Source organism: Catharus ustulatus, chromosome Z, assembly GCF_009819885.2.
Source record: "Catharus ustulatus isolate bCatUst1 chromosome Z, bCatUst1.pri.v2, whole genome shotgun sequence".
In the NCBI taxonomy this organism is placed as follows: domain Eukaryota; kingdom Metazoa; phylum Chordata; class Aves; order Passeriformes; family Turdidae; genus Catharus; species Catharus ustulatus.
In genome coordinates this window covers 58151035-58170857 of record NC_046262.2, presented here as the reverse complement: position 1 = coordinate 58170857, position 19823 = coordinate 58151035, and the positions used below count along the sequence as shown (strand labels likewise).

Here is a 19823-nt window from a genome sequence, read left to right as displayed (position 1 = left end):
TGCTTTTCATTCATTTTTCACTCCATTGCTGTAATTCACTCCAAATCTAAGGTAGCTACAAAAAACAGATCACTTTTGTACTTTGAAACAATGGGAAACAAACTCAGAAAAGTCTGCTTTTCTCTACCACTGACCTGGAATCTTTATAATAACATAAAAATCCTAAATAACTTTAAAGTTTATGTCTAAGAACTGTTTGTGTCAAGAGATATCCATGTCAAGCTTCACTTTGACATTGACACAATGCTGCCACCAGTTTTCCAGCTAGGTTTAAAACACTTAACAATGTTATTCCACTACTGACAGAGATCCAGTCCACTAAAGACTCAATGAATGTTGAATAGCAGGTTCAGTCTTCTTGTTAACTCCACTGGACCAATCCCTTTTTAAAAAGAAATGCAAGAGACAAAGGATTTTTTCATGGGGCTTCTGATCTTATTCTGAAGATTGAAGTCAAGCAAGCAGGAGTGATGGAAATCCAGGACCCAAATTGTTCAGCTTTTTTGACTCCTTGATTTTCACTTTGCATTCTTGGTTACAAGGGTTCGCAGCATATTAAGCTAATCCCAACTGTCAAATCACTGTTCTGCCTGTAATCCACAGTTACACGACTCATATGCCTGCATCTTGTCCTCATCTTGCACTCCCTGTTTTTTAACTTATATGTACATCATGTACTTCTATGCCCTCCTGCTGTTAACTAGCAGCATTATAATAGCATTATTTGAATTGCATTATTTGTTCTGCTTTATTCTTCTTTTTTTGATGCTCATTTTTTTGCATTGCTTAACATGAAGTGCCCAAAAATGCTGAGTAATATAGGCATTCTTCTTTAAAACGCTTTTTGCAGACAAGAAAGCTCATTAAATCATTACACTCACTCCTGTCTAAGTTGAGTCATATGAACATATCCTCGCAAGCTACAAACTGAAGTATATGATTTCCTGTATCATGATAAAATAACACATGAATCTAATAAATAAGAAGCAGTCTGTACTCTTACGTATTTTTACTGCCTCAGTTGAAATTAAACACTTCCCACACAAAGGAGAACTGGTTACACTAGCTTAAGAATAAACATTAGAAGGATGTTTACGTCTTGCAGAAAGTATGATTTTAGTGAGAAAGTCACTTAAAACGGAAACAGAGTGAGCAATAACCAACCAAAGAATTTGTGAGATGTGAAAGGCCTTAAAAACCCTTCACAAGCCCAGTGCTAGACTTACTGTTTCTCCAAAAGGTATTGGTCTTTTCTGGACAGCACACATCCTCATGAACCCCCCAGCTACATGACCCCAACTACATGAGTGGTGTGTGTAGAAGAAATAGCACTCTGTGTCATGATGATGGGATGCTCTGCTGCAAGTAGAAAGTCATGACTTCCCATTCCCCCTTTGTGAAGCAGGGTTGTGGGTACTGGCTGCCAGCAGGTGCTGGACATTATTCCTCACAAATAAGCTTCACCTTGATCTGAGAGGAAATGCAAATTATGTATATTTTAATAATACAGTATGTATTTTTATATACACTTTCCAGTATATGTATCCCAAGACTTTTTCACAGACATATTGTTACTGCAGCTGCTCTGTGCTTGCACATATGACGCAGTGTGACACTAATGAATATGCAAAATCCATGGCACAGTGGTTTTACATTCCTGTGGAATCAGCCTTAGAGCAGGTCTTGAAGTAATTTTCTATCCCCCTCATGGATCAGCTTAGTCTGCCCTCTGTCACCCTGTTGAGAAGGTTCAGGTTTTTTCACAGGGTTTTCCTGGACAGCATACAGTGGAATTTCAAATGACCATTGATTCCCCTGCAAACATTAACAGATGAACAATCCCCCTGTAATCCTCCCCCTTGATTCTCTCCTATGAGTGCGGAGGGAAAATGTAGTGCACAAACAGCAAGAAAAATACTTTCAGGATGAGTCCATTCTACTTCACTCCTCAGGATAATGTGCTTGACATCTCTCTTCTTCTTTCTCCTTCTACAGCCCTTTACCTTCTTAGCCTATTTTGATGAGCTCGGGATATGCCATGTTGTCATGGATGTAAATTTCAACTATACTAATGACCTCAACTTCTGCTGTCTAATATCTACAGTTCAGACATAATATTTTCTCATTTAAATAAAAGTACTTCTTTACTGTCTTTGGAATTGCCTTGGAAAGACAACAGGGAAGTTAAGCTTGTTAGCGAGGCTTTCACACAAATGTCACCTCAGCTCAGGAGAAAGCAGCTAACCTGTTGTTTGATAGATAAGTGGTCACAGAAGAAGAGAGCTCTGCTACTTTCAAATATTCAAATATTTGATTTCATATCTGCTGTTAAGAAAACAAAATAGCAAACCATAGGAGCAAAAGTTTTACACAGTCCTTCATCCTACACTTTGAAAACTAATTAAACAAAGAGGTTTCACTGCTGTCATTTCTGGTACCCATATAGCTGACATTAGCCACTGTCTGATGTGTTTTGCTGAATGGGATCAGGGCTCTTAGCATCTTGCAGAATTCAGCACTAGATTAAATATGTATTACAGTACATATTTCTGAAGCATACCCATGTACTCTTTCCATATACAGTATTAATTTATGAAGTAAAACATCAGATACCATATGAAATCTAAAAAATTTTCTTGCCTTATGTTACCACAAACATAAAAGAACAATACACATTCTCAGATCAGTTTCAATTAACATGAATCACAGGACAAAGACCAGTAGCATGAGGTAGCTCTTACATTCATGCTGATCTATATCTACCACATAGTAGTCATTTAGCATTTTCCAGGCTTAGGGTAGGTCTGCTTGTCTATATCCCCAAAGAAACATTCTCATTGACTTCTCCAAGAAATCTCACAAGAAACCTGCCATAAGGCAAATTGAGTTCATCAGATGCTAAGTTAATACCTCAACCCTTGGACTACTGGTCCTATTCCCTTTTCTCTGTAGTCTCAGCTGATACATTTGTAAAAGTCGCGTGGCCAAGTTTTACCAGCTTTTGCCAATTAAAAAAACTCTAAATTTACATAACCTAAATGGTAGAAGCAGCTCTGAAATTTGCCCTGTGAATAATAAAAGCACTTTCCTTATGAGCTTTAGAGCCATTTGTTTGTAACAAAACAAGGAAAAACACAAAATAGAGGACAAATGTCAACTCAGACTGCAATGGGAAACTGATAAAAGGAAATCACTCTTATACCCAAACGTTGCTTCTAAAAGCAGTAGGTGTTTGATCTGTTGGTGGCATCTGCTGTTGTATTTCAAAATGTTATTTGCACCAGTGAAATGAATGCAAAAGGATGCTCTCCCTCTTTGAACTCATTTTGGCTGTAGGAGGTGTAAAGGAATGGAGAATCTCTTGAGTATTGATCAAGTCATACACATGCATCTGGAGGGGGAACTTGGCCCCCTTTTCAGCTGCCTCATGAAAGAAATCTATAAAAGTCCATTAAACACAAAGACTTTATCTTGAACATAGACATCTAGGAGATGAATGCTGGGCATATTTGGCTATATGTGTGACTGCCTTTTACAGCCTTGCCTGGGCAGCTGCCATCAGCTCCATCCTTCATAGGTATAACTGTTCTTAGGCAAAGCTAAAGGAAGCTGTCCCTACCTGTGTATGTTTTCTTCTAGCTTTTTCACCTTCAGCTCATCCTCTTCTGACTGCTTCCTTCTGGCTTCTTCCTCTTCTGCAGAGCCAGCAGGAATTCCTTGTAGCAGCCATTTTTCCCGAAGAGCTTTTGACTGTAATGTAAAAAAATCCCATATCTTAGGTTTAAACTGAAAAAAAACTATCTGAAGATTGAGAAGAAGCTGTCTTTGCTTCTGAATATTAGTTTGTCCCCACTGAATTTTTGCTTAATGCTTCAGACAGTTGGTAACAGCCAATTAGCTGTTTACTCAGATGTCAGGCCTTTCACATTGAGGAGTGTCAGTTTTACAGTATACAGTTCATTTACCATCAGTGCTTTAATATTAAGTTATTTTTACTCCCTAATAAAATTAGCAAATTAGCAAGTCCTGCAAGAACTGACATTTTTGAACCAAAGTGGGGATTTCTTGTTAATAAGAAGGCATGTACTGGAATGACTAAAGTAATAAACTTTTTAAAGCTTCAAAAACAAAAGATCAATGTGATCCAAATGCAATGCTTTTCGTGGAGTATAAAATTAGTCTCCTATTAAATCAATCAAAGATATTGGTTTTCATTTACACAACAGATGTGTTTCTGTATATTTACTGGCAGACAGATAGATACATGTATACATAAACATGAGCACATACATCATCTCTTGGGCGTACATAAATCAGAACAAATGAGCAAAAGTCTTCCAGAAATCACACCAACACTGTTGCAAAAAGCATCAATATCTTTCACCCAACAGAATTATTCCTGGGAGTTTTGCTGTGCTTTCTACACTGAAAATGTCGCTGCAACCTCACCTGGTTCCTGCTCAATGCAGCTGCAGCTTATCTGACATAGCTCACCAGTGAAGGTGGACTGGTTGAAAGCCATGCTTTACACAACATACATGCCTGTGCTCCTTGTCTGGCCCAAATCCAACAGAGGAATGCAGCAGATAGGATGAGGAAGACCAGGAGCCCAAAGCTAAACAGGACTTTGCCCCTTGGCAAGAAGGAAATTGAGCTGGTGGAAAAAATGGTCAGCCAGGGGACCAACCAAACTTTCCCTTGCATTGATCAGTAAAAGGAGTCTTGGTTCTGAACTTGCAAAGTGCTTGGCAATGCTGGTTCAAGGAACCAGTTCCTCTTCTGCAAAGAGGAGTTAATCAGGAAATCATCGGTTCAAGGAAATTGGATTTCAGAAGCAGCCCAAACATGCCGTATGTGTCTTTTCAATGCCATGCTTGTTGCTGGAATAGAACCTGACTTGTGCAAACTGTGTATAAAGGGAAAACACCATCAACAGCAAGCTTCAAACCTTGCCCAAAATAGAAACATTTTTGACATGTCAGACAAGGCTTTCTTGCTAGTTTTTGAGTGTGTGTATATATATAGACATAGTAACTATGCACAAACTATTTTTGTCACTCCATGGCCTATTTGATGTCAGGCAATTATATTTTAGTAAGGCAGCAGACATAAAGCAACACAAAACGCACACGCAAATTATATTTTATAAATTACTCAAACTTTCACTGGCTTTAACTGCGCTGTGCATGAAAGGATGTCTAGGTGGATTTAAAGTGATTTATATGTGAATTAGGACTTCTGCATAACAGAAAAGGTCTCATGCTCTTGTCCCATGCAGTCATGTTCAACAGCTGGACCTGCTGATGCTGGAGACATGCTTTACCTAGCTGAACTCAGCTTTGCTTATGGCTTCCAAGCTGTTAATTGCCAAAACAGTACAAGTGGCTATCTCCAGCCACAGTTTGTGCAGTTTGCTACTCTTTGTCCTGGCACCACCATCTATTAGTGAAATTTTTGTCTTCAGTTGAGCTGATTACCAGCCAAAATTTTCATCATCTCATTCAGACTCACCATACTATAGAAATGTGCCCTCAGCAGAGGACTCTCAAGTCACCACATGTATGATGAAACAAAAGGAGTCAAAGATGGATTTACAGGTTTTGAGGGGCAAAACATTTAACAACTTGTGCTTTGGCCTTTGAAGTCTCAATAACACAGCTCAGTGGGTACCTGCTGGGCTAGATCCAGAGCAAAGCCTAGTGAAGGCTGACTGCTCTTTAAAAAGCTGCTGCCTTTTCTTTCAAATGTGGACCAGCTGCACGAGGAACTATGTTGCTGCATGTATCTTACTCAGCTGTAATCCAAAATCCTGAATGACACTCAGTTGGAAAAAAACCCCTAAGTTTCTAAAGACCAAACTCTAAAGATGAAGATAGTCTTCTCTGCTCTAAAGCTGGTTTAGGTATGGCTCCAGGCTCCAGCAAAATTAAATAAATAAATAAATAAATAAATAAATAAATAAATAAATAAATAAATAAATAAAACCTTTGACAAAATGCTGCTTGGACAGCACTGGCACTGAACACATCAAGTTAACAGTCAATCCTGTTCTACTCTAGGAGGACAGAAAATCGAGACTTTTCTCAATGTGCTTTTACAAAGTCTCCATGCTGGTACTCCCAGGAAGAAGCCAGTGCCTTAAATACCACTGCTGTACACTAAAAGTAAGGTATTTTGTACAGCCTTTGTTTTGATCTTTGTTTATATGAAACACTTAAGCTACAAAATCACATGGTTTCTTTCTCCCTAAAGCTTTTTTTTTTTTTTTTAACCTATTAATAGCATGAATTTAAAACTGGAAGGCATCAATGGGTTTTTTAAGAGACATATTTAGAGACAAGAATGCTATGATCTACTAAAAAACCTCCCTCTTGGGTGAAATGTCAGCATATTTTATCTGATACAGGAAACTAGAAGCTTTGATGTTTCTGGTTCTCCTTTTCAATATGAAAATTAAGGCATTTGTTAAATACTATACTGAGGAATTCATACAAGAAAACTGAGAATGGAAACATTTATAAATGCATTTCTTAAACTGCAGAGAGTCTATTTGCCAAGCTGCTGAGCCTGCGTGTATTTATGCACTCACTGCAGATGCAAGAGGCAGGCACACACCAGGGGATGTTGGTGACCTCTTGCTGTGCAGTAAGAAGCATTTTCTCCCCAGCCAGATAACTGGTGTAGGAGTGAAGCAGTGGGCAGGGATGGAACAGTCTCTCACCTGCTTTGAGCAAACATTTCTCAAGGAGGCATTTTCATCACAAAAATGTAGGGAAGGCCTTGGTACATACGATAATACCAAGGGTGGGTAGTGAGGAGTTGGTAGAGCTGTGCTGGGTGCTCAGGCACAACTCCTGCATATGAGACAGTCTAGAGAGGCAGCCCACATCAAAGCAACCCAGACAGATGCAAACCAGAGCCACATGCAGACTGGAAACAAAAGAGAGTTTGCTGCCATCTGTCCTCAATACCTATGAAATTTGGGTCATGCTTCTGTAAAAAATCTTACAAAATCTTATCCCAGGAAGAATAGGAGGCATTTCTCAAATGTGCTAAAAGAAGGTTTGCATGAGGATGGAACCCAAAAATACATACCTGTATGAGTTACCCCTGATCAATAATATTGTGCATTTGCACAACAAGGAGAATTAATGTTATATATGCAAAGAAAACCTTTTCTGTTAGTGCTGCATTTTGCTTTAATACTGCATCTAAAGTTTAAGTATCCGAGGACATTTTATTACAGCAAGTAAACCTTTTAGCATCCTTTTCATAAATCATTATTCCATGTCACCTCTCCACTCCCTGCTTTGTGGAAGTTAATTAGTTCTAACCATCAGTCTTGCTGATTTTGAAACAACTTCCATAAACTTTGTTCATATGACTAATAGATTTCAGTCCTACATACATTGTGATAGTGTCAGTGTCTTAACCTGAGGCCCAGACACATCTGCCAGACTTGTCATGACTTTTTATGACAAGAGAAAAGCCCCAGTCCTTGCTGTGCTGCTACCTTTTGAGGTAGTCCCTTAAACAAGCTTTGTGTGTTTTTTATACTTGCAGATGTTGAGGGGGCAATCAGTACTCTCTTTCCTGAAAGCAGTGCTTGCTGAAGTGGAGCACTCCTCTGTCTCCTGAGTTCGAGGAAGATGATAATCCTGAGAAGAAACAAAGGTCAAAAGTTGACCCAAGACAGCCTCCTCCAGTAAAATGTGCCTGCTCTTGTGAAACAATTCTGGATGTGGACTATTCCAGGTAATTACGGTCTTCTGTGCCCTAGAGAACAGCCACTAATGATCCCTGGTGTAGTTCCACTAAAATCAAAGTCACTTTTACTGAAATCTTTGCCAAATTGAAGTTCTGTCAAAAGTCTTTGCATTTTGAGAATTGAAGACCATGAGACATTAACATTTTAGAGCTGAAGTTATTTATTAATATGAAATTATTTTCTCCTTCTACCCATTCAGTATTTGTGCCATGGGAAAGCATGAAGGCGAAAGGTTGGTATCTCAAGTCTACACATAACCAGCCCATGCCTACTAAAAGAGTGCAATGAACATTTTTTGCCTGTCACATGTATGAGTCAGATGCTACCCCGCAAAACTCCCATTAGGATGCTAGCATAACTGGCTGCATTTCAGACTTATTCTCTGCATTTCAAAAAGTTACCTTGGTACAAACGGGTGAGCTTTTTAGGCAGATCTGGAACTCGGGAGGCAGCAATGATTTTGCTGCTTGGCAGCTACCTGGAGCCCCCTGTCACCCAGGGGAACAAGAAGGAAAGTCTCCCAGAGCAGCGAAGTCTGTTCTGTTTGTGCATGCTCCCAAGCATCTGCCTGGGTTGATACAATGAATTTGTAAAGGGACACAAGTGCAAGAATAACCACTGTCAAAAATGCTCTGGGATTCTTCCTTTGTTCTGTCAACCCTTTTTCCTTTCCAAACACTACATTTCTTGCTGTCATATTCTTGTGGTGCTTCCTGAGCCATCCCACCTGGCTCTAACCCAGCTAGTACATGCTACCCAGCATGTCTGGGTCTGGCCTGCTGATGCACAGCACTGCTGCCAGCATTAGCAAAGAGGTCACTGGGACATGAGGTATTGAGATTCTAGAAAGACTTGTTCCTTTGCCAGCAGGCCTTCCCTTGCCTTTCAAAAAAAATGGAAACAAAAAAGATTATTCACGTGGCTGTAGTGTGAGCAGGGGTGTTAATGTTAGACGCCCTTAACCATTTGTGCAAAAATATGCAAATGCAAGAGGGGCTATAGACACAAGCTGTATGACAGGTAAGTCCATCTGGAAATAAGCAGACTCCTGGAATGTATTCCTGAATAATGCTGTAGTATTTAGTTTTCCATTAGGCAAATGAAACAATCTGCCTCTGCTCAGACTGAAGCAGAGAGTTTTCCTATGTGGGTTCTCAGTGTGAGAGAGTCTGCTCGCAGAACAAAGGAGAGGTGTGGTTCTCAGCCAACCCAAGAGATTCTATTCAGCTCTGCTGCAAGATGTGGCCTTGTATGGTAGGACTGTCCCTAGACTAGTGCCAAATGACTGCAGAAACCAGTGAAGGAAGACTGAGATATCTGGCATGATTTGTGTCCACTTTGGGAAGGTGTGCATCTCAGCTGGGTGCCCACATGACAAGGTACATCTTCAGTGTGAGCCACATGCAACCGGAGCTGCAGATGCAAGGAGATGGCATGGGTATGATGATAGCTCTATACGGTTTCTTCTTGAAGGTGTCATGCTTTGTCTGTTTGAAAACCTCACAGGAACAGAAATTGCAGCTGTACGGACAGAGGTCCAGTTAGGAATGATTTTTGGAGAAAAAAAAGCAACAATTGGTTTATGTCCTCAGAGAAAGCTTCCCATTCATTAGCAAAATCACCAGTGTAAACATTCCGAGTACATTGCTTTTAAATTGTTCAGGTCCCATTTATTTAGCCTTGTAAATCAAGAAGATAGTTGTTTCCAGTCAAAGGTGAAGAAGACAAACTAAAACCCAAGCTCTTTTAGCTTCAAGGAAACCTACCACACCAAGAGACATTGTCGAGACTCCACAAGAGCAGACACAAAGTTTGTATCTCTGTCATTCAGATCATTCATCAGCTGCAGAGCACTGGTCTGTACAACTTAGTTTCACTGACAGGGATCGCAGGTATGACCCAATAAAAGGTGTTTCTAACAGTCATTAAAGACTTGAGATGACATTGAGATGAAATGTAATGAACAATAAGATGACAGTCAAGCACAACTTCCTTTCTACATATATTTTCTAAACTTCCACTCTATCAGAAAGTTTTGCTTGAAGTAACAGGAAGATACCTCTTCTGGAGAGTTTTATGTTGGTGAGTTAGGGTTTATTTTTCTTTATCTCTCTTTAGGAAGTCTATTTAAAATTTCAGACTTTTTCATTGCTGGATGACAATGATGGCTCTGTTCAATTGTTTAATATTTCACTTGTGGCAAGGTTAAGCACCATAATGAGAATAAACTATAAACAAGTGCCAGCGGCTGCTGCAGAGGTGAGGAGACGGATGAGGCGGGCTATCCTGGCAGGCAGAGACCATCAGAGACACAGCTTGCAAAAGGGGATGCTACAATGAGGTCCCACATGGCCCAACTTCGGAGCAAGTCTCCTGGGGATGAGGCATGGGATTCTGTCCTGGTCAAGAATGCAAATGTATTGGGATAAAGATATACATGGGATAAATCTGCTCCTGTTGGCACATAAATTACTTTTTAACTCCATGAGAACATGTCTAATTCCTAGGGAATTTTGGAGCTGGAATAAAAAATAGTTGCAAGCTAGCTGAAGTTTCTGGCCTTCATGCAATTGGACTGAAGACTGAATAAGACCCCTCTTAAAACCACATACATGAAAAGAGTGACCACAGTTTCACTCCATGTTTACAAAAGAAGTGTATTTGTAAGAGAAGCAAAAACTAATAAAAAGACAAATCTTTTGTGAATAATTAACAATCTGAGATTTCAAAAATTGTCAAACCTCTCCCCTCAAAACAAATAAGCTTTGTAAATTATCACTACTACTGAGCCACTGACTTGTTTTTCACTATTATCTCCCTGAAGAATAATTTCCTCTCTATGTTCAATCTCTCTTTGGCTTCAGTTTATCACTCCTTCCCACATACACATATCAGTCAAAAGAGGCAATAAGAAAAGTTATATTTCAGGAATTCCTTTCTTGTCTAGTCTTAAAATTCTTAAATGCATTATTTTAAAAAGTTGGATTCAAGTGACATGAATTTGTCTTTGAACATGTTTCAGGCCATCAGGAGAAGCTGAAGCTTTCTGAACTTTCTGAAGCTTTCTGAAGCTAAACTTTCTGAAGCTATGTTGACACAGGCTGGCTAAAACAAAATATGCTGGAGTAGCCATGAGGTGCTCAAAGGACCTGGTTACTGCTTGAAACCTCACTGATAATTTTGATGAGTTTCAAGAAGTCCTGCCTGTATGGTATGTTTATTTACATGACCATCCCAGGATATCTCTGTCCTAGTTCAAATCACAACTCACACATAATATTTTTCCTGAATAAAAGCACAGCTTGTAGAGGGGTTACACCAGAATAATTACAGCTCTGTTTCAATTGCAAACAGGTAAGGAACATTAGCTAGAGGACTAAAGCTCTCATCTCTCTGTGGTAAACAATTTGTGTAGCTGGCCTGGATAAAAAATTTTATTATCTTATTCTATTTTATTTTCTTTTTACTAAAAGGTTTTAACTGGGGATAGTTTCTTTATTTATGATCCAGAGGAGAGCCTGTCAATTCTCAGTTTAAAACCTGGTGGGAGACAAACTTCTCAGGATGGTGAGCATCAGCCCAAAGGTGCTAATACACAGAATGGGACAAAGAGGGGTCCCCTGTGCTCTCAAAATGGAAATTTCTCTCTGGATTATTTCTTAACTGCTGATGAGACTGTCTAGAGCCAGTTAAAAGTGAATTTATGTTCACAAGCCCTGTTCCTCATGGGGTCTTCAATACCTTTTGGAGGGACAGCAGCAGAGCATAAGCAATCCAGGAGGTTCCTGGAATGCCATAATTATAACTTCCTTCTTCAAGTGATAGAGGAGCTAATGAGAAGATGTACTATGCTGGATCTTGTGCTCACCAACAAGGAGGGACTGGTGGGGAATGTGAAGCTCAAGGGCAGCCTGGACTGCAAGGACCATGAAATGGAGTTTGAGATCCTTAGGGCAGCAAGGAAGGTGCACAGAAAGCTCACTACCCTGGACTTCAGGAAGGCAGATTCTGGCCTCCTCAGAGATCTGCTTGGTCAAGTACTGTGGGATAACACCCTGGAGGGAAGAGGTGCCCAGGAAAGCTGGTTGGTATTCAAGGACCTTCTCCAAGGTCAGAAGTGATTATCCCAACAAAGATGGAGTAAGGCAAATATGCCAGGAGGCCTGTGTAGATGAACAGGGATCTCCTGGACAAACTCAGACATGAAAAGAAAGCCTACAGAGAGTGAAAGCAAGGACAAGTGGTGAAAGCATTTCCTCCGGGTGAGGAATACAAAGGAATTGTTCAAGCAGCCAGGGGTCAGGTCAAGAAAGCTAGAGCCCTGACGGGATTAAATACAGCCAGAGACATCAAAGGCAACAAAAAAGGCTTCTAGACATATGTTGGATATAAAATGAAGACTAGGGAAAATGTTCAGTCTCTCCAGAAAGAAAAAGGAGACCTGGGATATGGAGAAGGCTGAGGTACTTAATGAATTTTTGCCTCAGCTTTCACCAGCAAGTGCTCCAAACGCACTGCCTGAGATGGAGAAGGCAAAAGGCAGTGACAGAGAGAATGTGGAACCACTCACTGTAGTCGAACATCAAGTTCAAGACCATCTAAGGAATCTGAGACCTGATGAGGGAACTGGTAGAATAAGAGGCTAAGCTGTTATTCAGTTAATTTGAGAAATTATGGCAGACTGGTTGTTTCCTGCGACTGGAAAAGTGGGAACATATCCCCAGCTTTTAAAATGAAAAAAAAGGAATACATGTGCATTGATAGGCCAGTCAGTCCCATCTACCTCAGTGCTTGGCAAGATCGTGGAAGAGGATCCTCCTGGAAACTATGCTAAGCCACACGAAAAACAAGGAGGTGATTGGTGACAGTGAACACAGCTTCATTAAGGGCAAATCATATCCAACAGATTTGGTGGCCTTCTGTGATAGAGCCATAAATCACTGGTGGATAAGGGAAGAGCAACAGATGTCATCTTCCTGGGCTTGTGGAAGGCATTTAACACTGCTCTGCATGATATCCTTGTCTCTGAACTACATTTTGGAGAATATTGCACTGACGCGTAGGGAATGGAGACCATAAGACACCATCAGACATTTTTTGTGTGCTTGGCTGAGGTGCCATCTGGCTTAAGGATTAATTTACCTGAAAATCATAAAGGGATTCACTGTAAAGAAATAACAAGGATCCTTCATTTGCAAAAGTTATCTCTTTTTTTCCCACAATGTTGTACACACATTGAGAGACAGACATACCTATTTATACTTTCTGACAGTAATTCTTTTAAGAATAGATTAAATTGGGGACAGCGATATAACTTGAACTATGAAATTAGAATTTATTTATAGATGAGATGATTTTAGCTACAACCATACCTTAACAAAATCTCTGTAACAATGTAAAAAGGCTTGCCTTTTCTTGAGAGTAAAGATGTAATTATGTTACAGACTGTGCTCATGAACTGTAGTCTTTAAGAAGCAGATGTTAAAAGAAATAGGTCCTTAATATTTATAACACTCCAGAACTAATATAACTGTGAAAATGGATTTATTGTGATTGTAATAGTTAAAGTAACAGCACTGAACTAATTTTTCATTCCATTAGGAGATTTTGTTTTGTTTATTTTATTACCATTGGCCACCAAACAGAACCACAGTAAACAATTATAGAAATTCTATTCAATTAACTACAGAGGCAGTCAGATTTTGGAAGAAATACTGCAACCCTGGAGTTAATTTGAAATAAATCTCTGTTTATTTGTAAACATCTCTGTTAAAACCGGCCTGCCCAACTGCTGTCTAGCTGAACAAGTTCTTTAAAGAAGCTGTTGCTTGCAGGTTGTATTTTCAGTTCAATTAACAAATCAAAATACATTTCAGTCTTTCTCCAGAAACCAAATAACTTTGATGGATACTGTATAAAGTACGTTTGGTATAAGGTGAATTTTTACTTGAATTTTTTCTCCAATTTTAAACTATGGAAGCTGGTAACACCTCCAGTTCCCATGGACAAGGAAACGCCATTTGTAGGCATATGGCCAAGAAACTGCTGAGGCATTAAGTTTAAATGCTATCTATTGTTAAACAACAACAACAAAATCATAACTCTATCTGCTGTTGGACAATAAAATTGACATTGTGTTATATGGAACAAGAAGTATTATTTTCATATTAAGGACTGGAGGAGGTATGCTGTTAGGGAACCTGTCGTAAATTGCCTCTTATTAGAGCAAAAGACCATGTTCAATCTCAAAAAACAGGGCTTCAAAACATCTCTATACCTGTTCCAACAGGTATATAGGTCTAGGGCCTTTCCAACACAGGCATATGATTGCAATGTAGACAAATACACCTCCTGCCTTTGACAGAGGGCCCCAGTGGCCCCAAGGTACTCAGTCTGTGCCCACCAGTGTCCTTACTTTGCAATGATTCACAGAAGAGAGGACATGGTTTCATTGACAGCAAAAGGGAATTCAGCTTTTAGAGCCTATACTACTCTAGACTCTCTTCTACTCCAGATTTTCACATTTGAAGGGATTCACTTGATTAATGCTGAATCTCACATAGATCATTAATAACTGGGCTACACTTTTGTTCTGATGTCCTCAGCACGGGCCTCATTCTCAGGAGCATTTGTAAAATGTGTTGCCAAAGACTTGCTCACATTTGGTACTGACTTTTACTATGTCTAGTGTTTGCTGGGTTGCTCTGCCTAAAGCAGTGGGACAGCACCTGCTGCTGCCTTATTTTCAGCCAGATACGTAACAAGGGAAAAACGATTGAACTGGTAGCAAAGTCATTTTGTCAGGGGTCTAATTGGCAACACCAACTTGAAAACCGTAGGTAATCAGCATAAACATTTGCAATAAATTATTTCTATTACATAATTTTCCTATTTGAATAAAATTTTCTGAAATTAACAGAAACCCTGTAGCTTGCAGAACCTTTATTAAGTAACCAAACATGCTATTTTACACAGTGCATTTTAAAAAGAAAATTATTCTGACATTGCACAAAAATGAAGCAAAGCCATTGAATACTGGCATGAATGTCTTTATGTGAATTCAAGCTGTTATGCTTGTGGGATCAACCCAGATACTGCAGACACAGGATTAACCCAGATTTCATTTCCAAAGGTTTCTACACAGCAGATTTTAATGAACACTGATATGAAATCCTTACACTCTAAAAAGCCTCACAGCATTTCGAGTAAATACAGGGAAAGCCCGATCTTTTAACCTGGATGTATGCCTTGCATAGAATTAGATGAAATCCACATAATTCAGGAAATGAATCGTGTTCTACTTAGTACTCTGATGGAAAATAGAAGCACTTATTTGGGTCTGGTGTGTCAGACTAGGGAGCCATATCAGACCAAGGGATTATATTCACATCAGACTTGGAGCCCCTGACTTGGAGAGGCTCAGCAGGGTGTGGTGAGGGAGAGCACTGGGTAGGTGGCAGGGGGATACACAGTTTTGCAAGTGAGTGAATCAAACTGGCAGGCGAAATAAAATGTTGGTCAGCACTTCACTAAGCAACCAGAACACTGAATGATGTATGAAACAAAAATGCAGTTTTCTTCATCTGTCTCCAAAGAGAAACAAAAAGACTACCAGCCAGTGCCTCTACTTCCATTTTAAAACCTTTTTATTATTTTAATTTTAGGAAGGTTTTAGCAGCAATGAGGATGAACTCTGCTACCCCAGTTAGACCTCTGGTATCACCTCATTCAGGTCTCCCAGCAGACTTGGTGGTACAGCAGCTCATAGAGCAGCAGCCACCATGACCACTCCTGTAAAAGCAGCACAATTTTCCTCTGGTGACAAGTGATGAAACTGAATGGAGAGGTAGGGATGATTTTATCATATCCTGATGCCCATCCTTGCACACAGCATTACAGACCTTAAGTCTGGCTGTGATTTTAACTGAGAAAGCTGCCATTTTAAATGTCCCTGTCATTTAATTTCTGTGGCCTGATCTTCCATTAACTTCCTGTATGATTACTGCTCTTGCTCCTGCCTGTGAATTAAAAAATAAAGGGACACAGTTATTTTTCATGTGTGTCTCTGAAAAAAATCCATGCAGCCAAACTGGAACTCTGCTAGTGGCAATCAACATAGCAGGGCTGAAGTCAAAGCCAGTCTACATCAGCTGAGGGGTTGATCCCACTTCAGCACCTCGAGGGGTTTTACTTTTCCTATGGATGATGATAACATACATTTTAGCAACAGCTATATCCAAGTAAAACAGATGAAGCAGAAAATTGACAGAATTGTCTATCCAAAAGGTTCTGCTTAAAGAATTTCACAAAGAATCATAATGCAGGTAGCTTGGAAACAGTTAACAAGCTAAAAGGAATCATCAGCTTGATAGCAAAAAGGAGAAAAACAAGCATCATGAAGGTACTGCTGCAGCACCCTATAGTTATCAGAAGAAATTCTCCATTTGCCTGCACTCAGTGGAAGCCTGAACAAAATAGCAATTCCTGTTGACCCACAGAAATTCAATCACATCTTTGACTGGAAACACCAATGTTTGATATCCACACACTGGTGGTAAACTTGATTAGGGTATTTGTGCAGCCAGTTACTTGGTCTTAACTGCATTGTGTTTATCAGAAAAGGAGGAATAATTTGCAGAATGTGACTGCAGTGTGTTGGAGAGGCAGGAGAAAGCTCCTGCCTGTAGCATAACTTGCAGTGTGGTCTACAAGTTCATGTGTGGGCAGATATTCTGCACATCATCTCCCAATGCAGGTGTACTGTTCAAACACACACACACTCACACACACACACACTTATTCCACAAACAACCTAAATATCTTAATTTTAAAAACACAGCTCAGTCCACCTGCTGTGAGGATAAACTGTCCAATTCTAATCATCTTTCTCAAATATTTTAATCACTGAAATTCCTCAGGCTCCCCTAATGAACTAATATAACAAGATCTGACCCACAAATGCTCACCAGTTACAAAAAGATCACGTGTGGTTTTGTCCTTATCTTTGCTATGCACAAATATGCTACTGACAGGAGGAATAAGCAATAGAAACAGCAAGGATAGCTTTCAAATGATGCTATCTGCAGCTGTCATGGAGACCAACAGGGATTGGGATCGCTCGGCACCCTGTTAAATATCAAGGCACCTCTTCATGTAGATACACACATATGCACCAACACCTTCTCCGCATGTACATACATGCCCATTTTATTATGCCATGCATGCCTAATAACTTCACCCTGCAATGAAATCTGTACACACATACACAGATGCATGCTAACTAACACTCCTTCTGCACCGCACACACAAAAAATCTAATGACAGGCACCAGAGAAATCCAACGCAGCTCTGCAGGCAGAAAGTGCTGGCTGAAGCCATGCAGTGCACACCCAAGCCACAGCAATTGGTGTCTTATCATTATGTATAATAAATAACAGCATTTAATAATAACAGCACTGCTGTGCTCCCTGCACTCGCACCCTCCTGACTCCATGCTCATAAACCGTTTAAACAACATGGTCCTGTGCATGAAACACACGGAATGAAAAGCAGGCAGGACATGATCACTGTAAGAGATAGGCTCCGGCAGTGAAAGCTGCTTCATGTCAGAGTGGGCTTTTCCCAGCTTTCAGGCATGTGATCCGCATGTCTAATAATGAACAGATTTAGTCAATCCATCATTTCTGGCATCAGTCCCTTACCTTGAAATGCTGCAGCTGAAGTATCTGGTCCTCAAGCTGTTGTCTCTTGCCTTCTATTTCTGTCTGCCTTTTCCTTTTCTCCTTGGAAAAATAATTTTGAGAGAGAGAGAGAGAGAGGGAGAGAGGGGGGAAGAGAGAGAGAGATCTCGTCAGAGAAATGGAGGCTTTAAGGGTAGCAGATTCGTAACAGCATGTAAGCAGTCAAACACATCTGTACAGATGTCACCAGCCCCATTTCACCTGCTCCTCTGCCTGCTGGTATGCAAAGAGCAGCGTTCCGAGAAGATGCCAGCCCCAGACTGACTGGTTACTTGCCAGTAGGAGAAATTCTCCTTGCTTGCTCCCAGCAGCCGGAGCAGCAACAGAGTGCACAGTCCCAGAGGAGGGGAGAAAACAGGCATAACAGCTGAGAGAGAAGTTAAAGGGACAAAGATGTGATTTTGCATTTGAGATGCTGGGGCCAAAACCATGGATAGTGTGGTGCAATTGTGTGACAACAAGGTGTCACAAAAGCAGGGGGTGGCATAATGGAGGAAGAGAGCAGTCTGCTGACCTCTGTTTTTCCCATCAGGGCTGGTGGTAAAGCTTTTCCTCTGCTCAACGGGGGGAAGATGTTTCAGACAGATTGTATAGGATTTACATACAGAGTAAATGGGATTGGTAACCTCCAGCTGGCTGTGTTTAACATTCAGGTCACCAGCACGTGCCAGCAGCTGGCCCTTATCAGGTCCCTGAAGCTGGAGTGACCAAGTGGTGCCAAGGAGAGCACAGTCCTTTCCACAGCCGAGTTGTTACAGCTCCATTCATTGCCACTCACTCGCCTGTGCCCAGGCTGCTCCCTTCAGCAGGCAGCAGACTCTCTCAGGTGTTGCAGAAGGAGAACGACCTGCTTTGTCCCCCTTAACACCTTCCTCTTAAGAAGGTAAACTGTTTGCCTTTGTCAGCCTTCTGCACATTCTGGGGAGCATTTCTCCTCATTCGTCCATCCATCCATCCATCCATCCATCCATCCATCCATCCATCCATCCATCCATCCATCCCTATCCTGGACCAGGTTCCCTCTCCTGAAGGTCTTTTCTTATTTCAGATTTTGTGGCCAAGACAGAAATACTCCATAATAAATGAAGGCAGTTAGCCTCTATTTTTACTGGAGAAGTGTTTTTTATTTCTCATCTGCAAACCCCCCCTTTTTTTTTTTTTGGTAATTTAAATTTTTCAGTAGCTGTAAGGTTTGGTTTGAAGGCATTTGGGGATTCCTTAAATCCATGAAGTAGTTTTTCTTACTTTTATCTAGGTGCCCTACTGATGCTTTGGGAATACTCTGCTTTCGAGGGATTTCAAACCTTCATGCCTCATCCCAAAGTAATATATGATAAGATTCTGCCTATGCAGAAATTAACCATCCTTATGTTGGACATCAAACAAGGCATTTTGAGGGGAAAACATTACATTTACAAGGAAGATCAGGAAACTTAAAAAAAATATAATTTGGTAATGTCAAGCTCACTAAAAGCACAACAAAACATGGAGGTAGAAAACTGCTCAGGCCACTTATGCTGAAGAGTTAGACATTAGAATGGTGATATCAGGAAAGGCTGGAGTAATGAACCCAGAAGAAGCAAGGCAGTTAAATGTTGCATATGCCAAGCAGCACTGTAAAATTTTGCACACGCTTACATGGTGATTATTCATGTATATCTACATTACCATACACAGTCCCCATTGTCCAAAATATGTAAGACTACTGCTGAAAAAATATATCCTCATAGAACAGAATCCAAAATTATGGAATTGTCTGGGCTGGAAGGGACCTTAAAGATCATCTTGTTCCAACAAACCTGTCAAGGGCAGGGTCACCTTTCACCAGACCAGGTTGCCCCATCCAGCCCAACCTTGAACACTCCCAGAGCATCCAAAACTTTCAGGCAACCTGTTCTAGTACCTCATCACCCTCACAGTACATAATTTCTTCCTAACATCTAATCTAAAGCTACTTTTTATTTCAGTTTGAAGCCATTCCCCCTTGTCCAGTCTCTACATGCTCCTGTCAAAAGTCCCTCTCCATGGTTCTTACAGGTTCTCTTCAGGTACTGGTAGGCTGCTACCAGGTCACCCCTTCTCTTTTGCAGGCTGAGCAATCTCAACTCTCAACCTTTTCTCCTAGGAGAGGTGGTCCATCCCTCTAATCATCATGCTGGCCCTCCTCTAGCTCCCAAAGGTCTGCTGAAATTGTTTTAGAGTAGGAAAATCAGCATTTTCAGTAACCAGAATATCACAAACTTGGCATCTCACTGGTTTCCGCACACAGAAGACAGTTTTCTTTTATGCATATACAGGCATACAGTGTGCACCTT

At 40.5% G+C, this 19823-nt stretch overlaps 1 protein-coding gene across 6 annotated transcripts in view; it reads right to left on the bottom strand.

Annotated features, from left to right (window-relative positions):
- Positions 1-19823, bottom strand: part of PALM2AKAP2 (PALM2 and AKAP2 fusion) — a 268357-nt gene that overhangs the window by 199841 nt on the left and 48693 nt on the right. For 5 of the 6 annotated variants that reach the window (XM_033084949.2, XM_033084951.2, XM_033084950.1 and 2 more), the window contains exons 2-3: positions 17470-17550; positions 3620-3750 (exon numbers count right to left, since the gene is read on the bottom strand). In XM_033084949.2, the coding sequence (XP_032940840.1) occupies positions 3620-3750; positions 17470-17550 (212 nt within the window). Of the gene's footprint in view, positions 1-3619; positions 3751-17469; positions 17551-17709; positions 17963-19823 lie in introns of those variants that run through there. The other variant, XM_033084952.1, reaches the window with a different exon arrangement.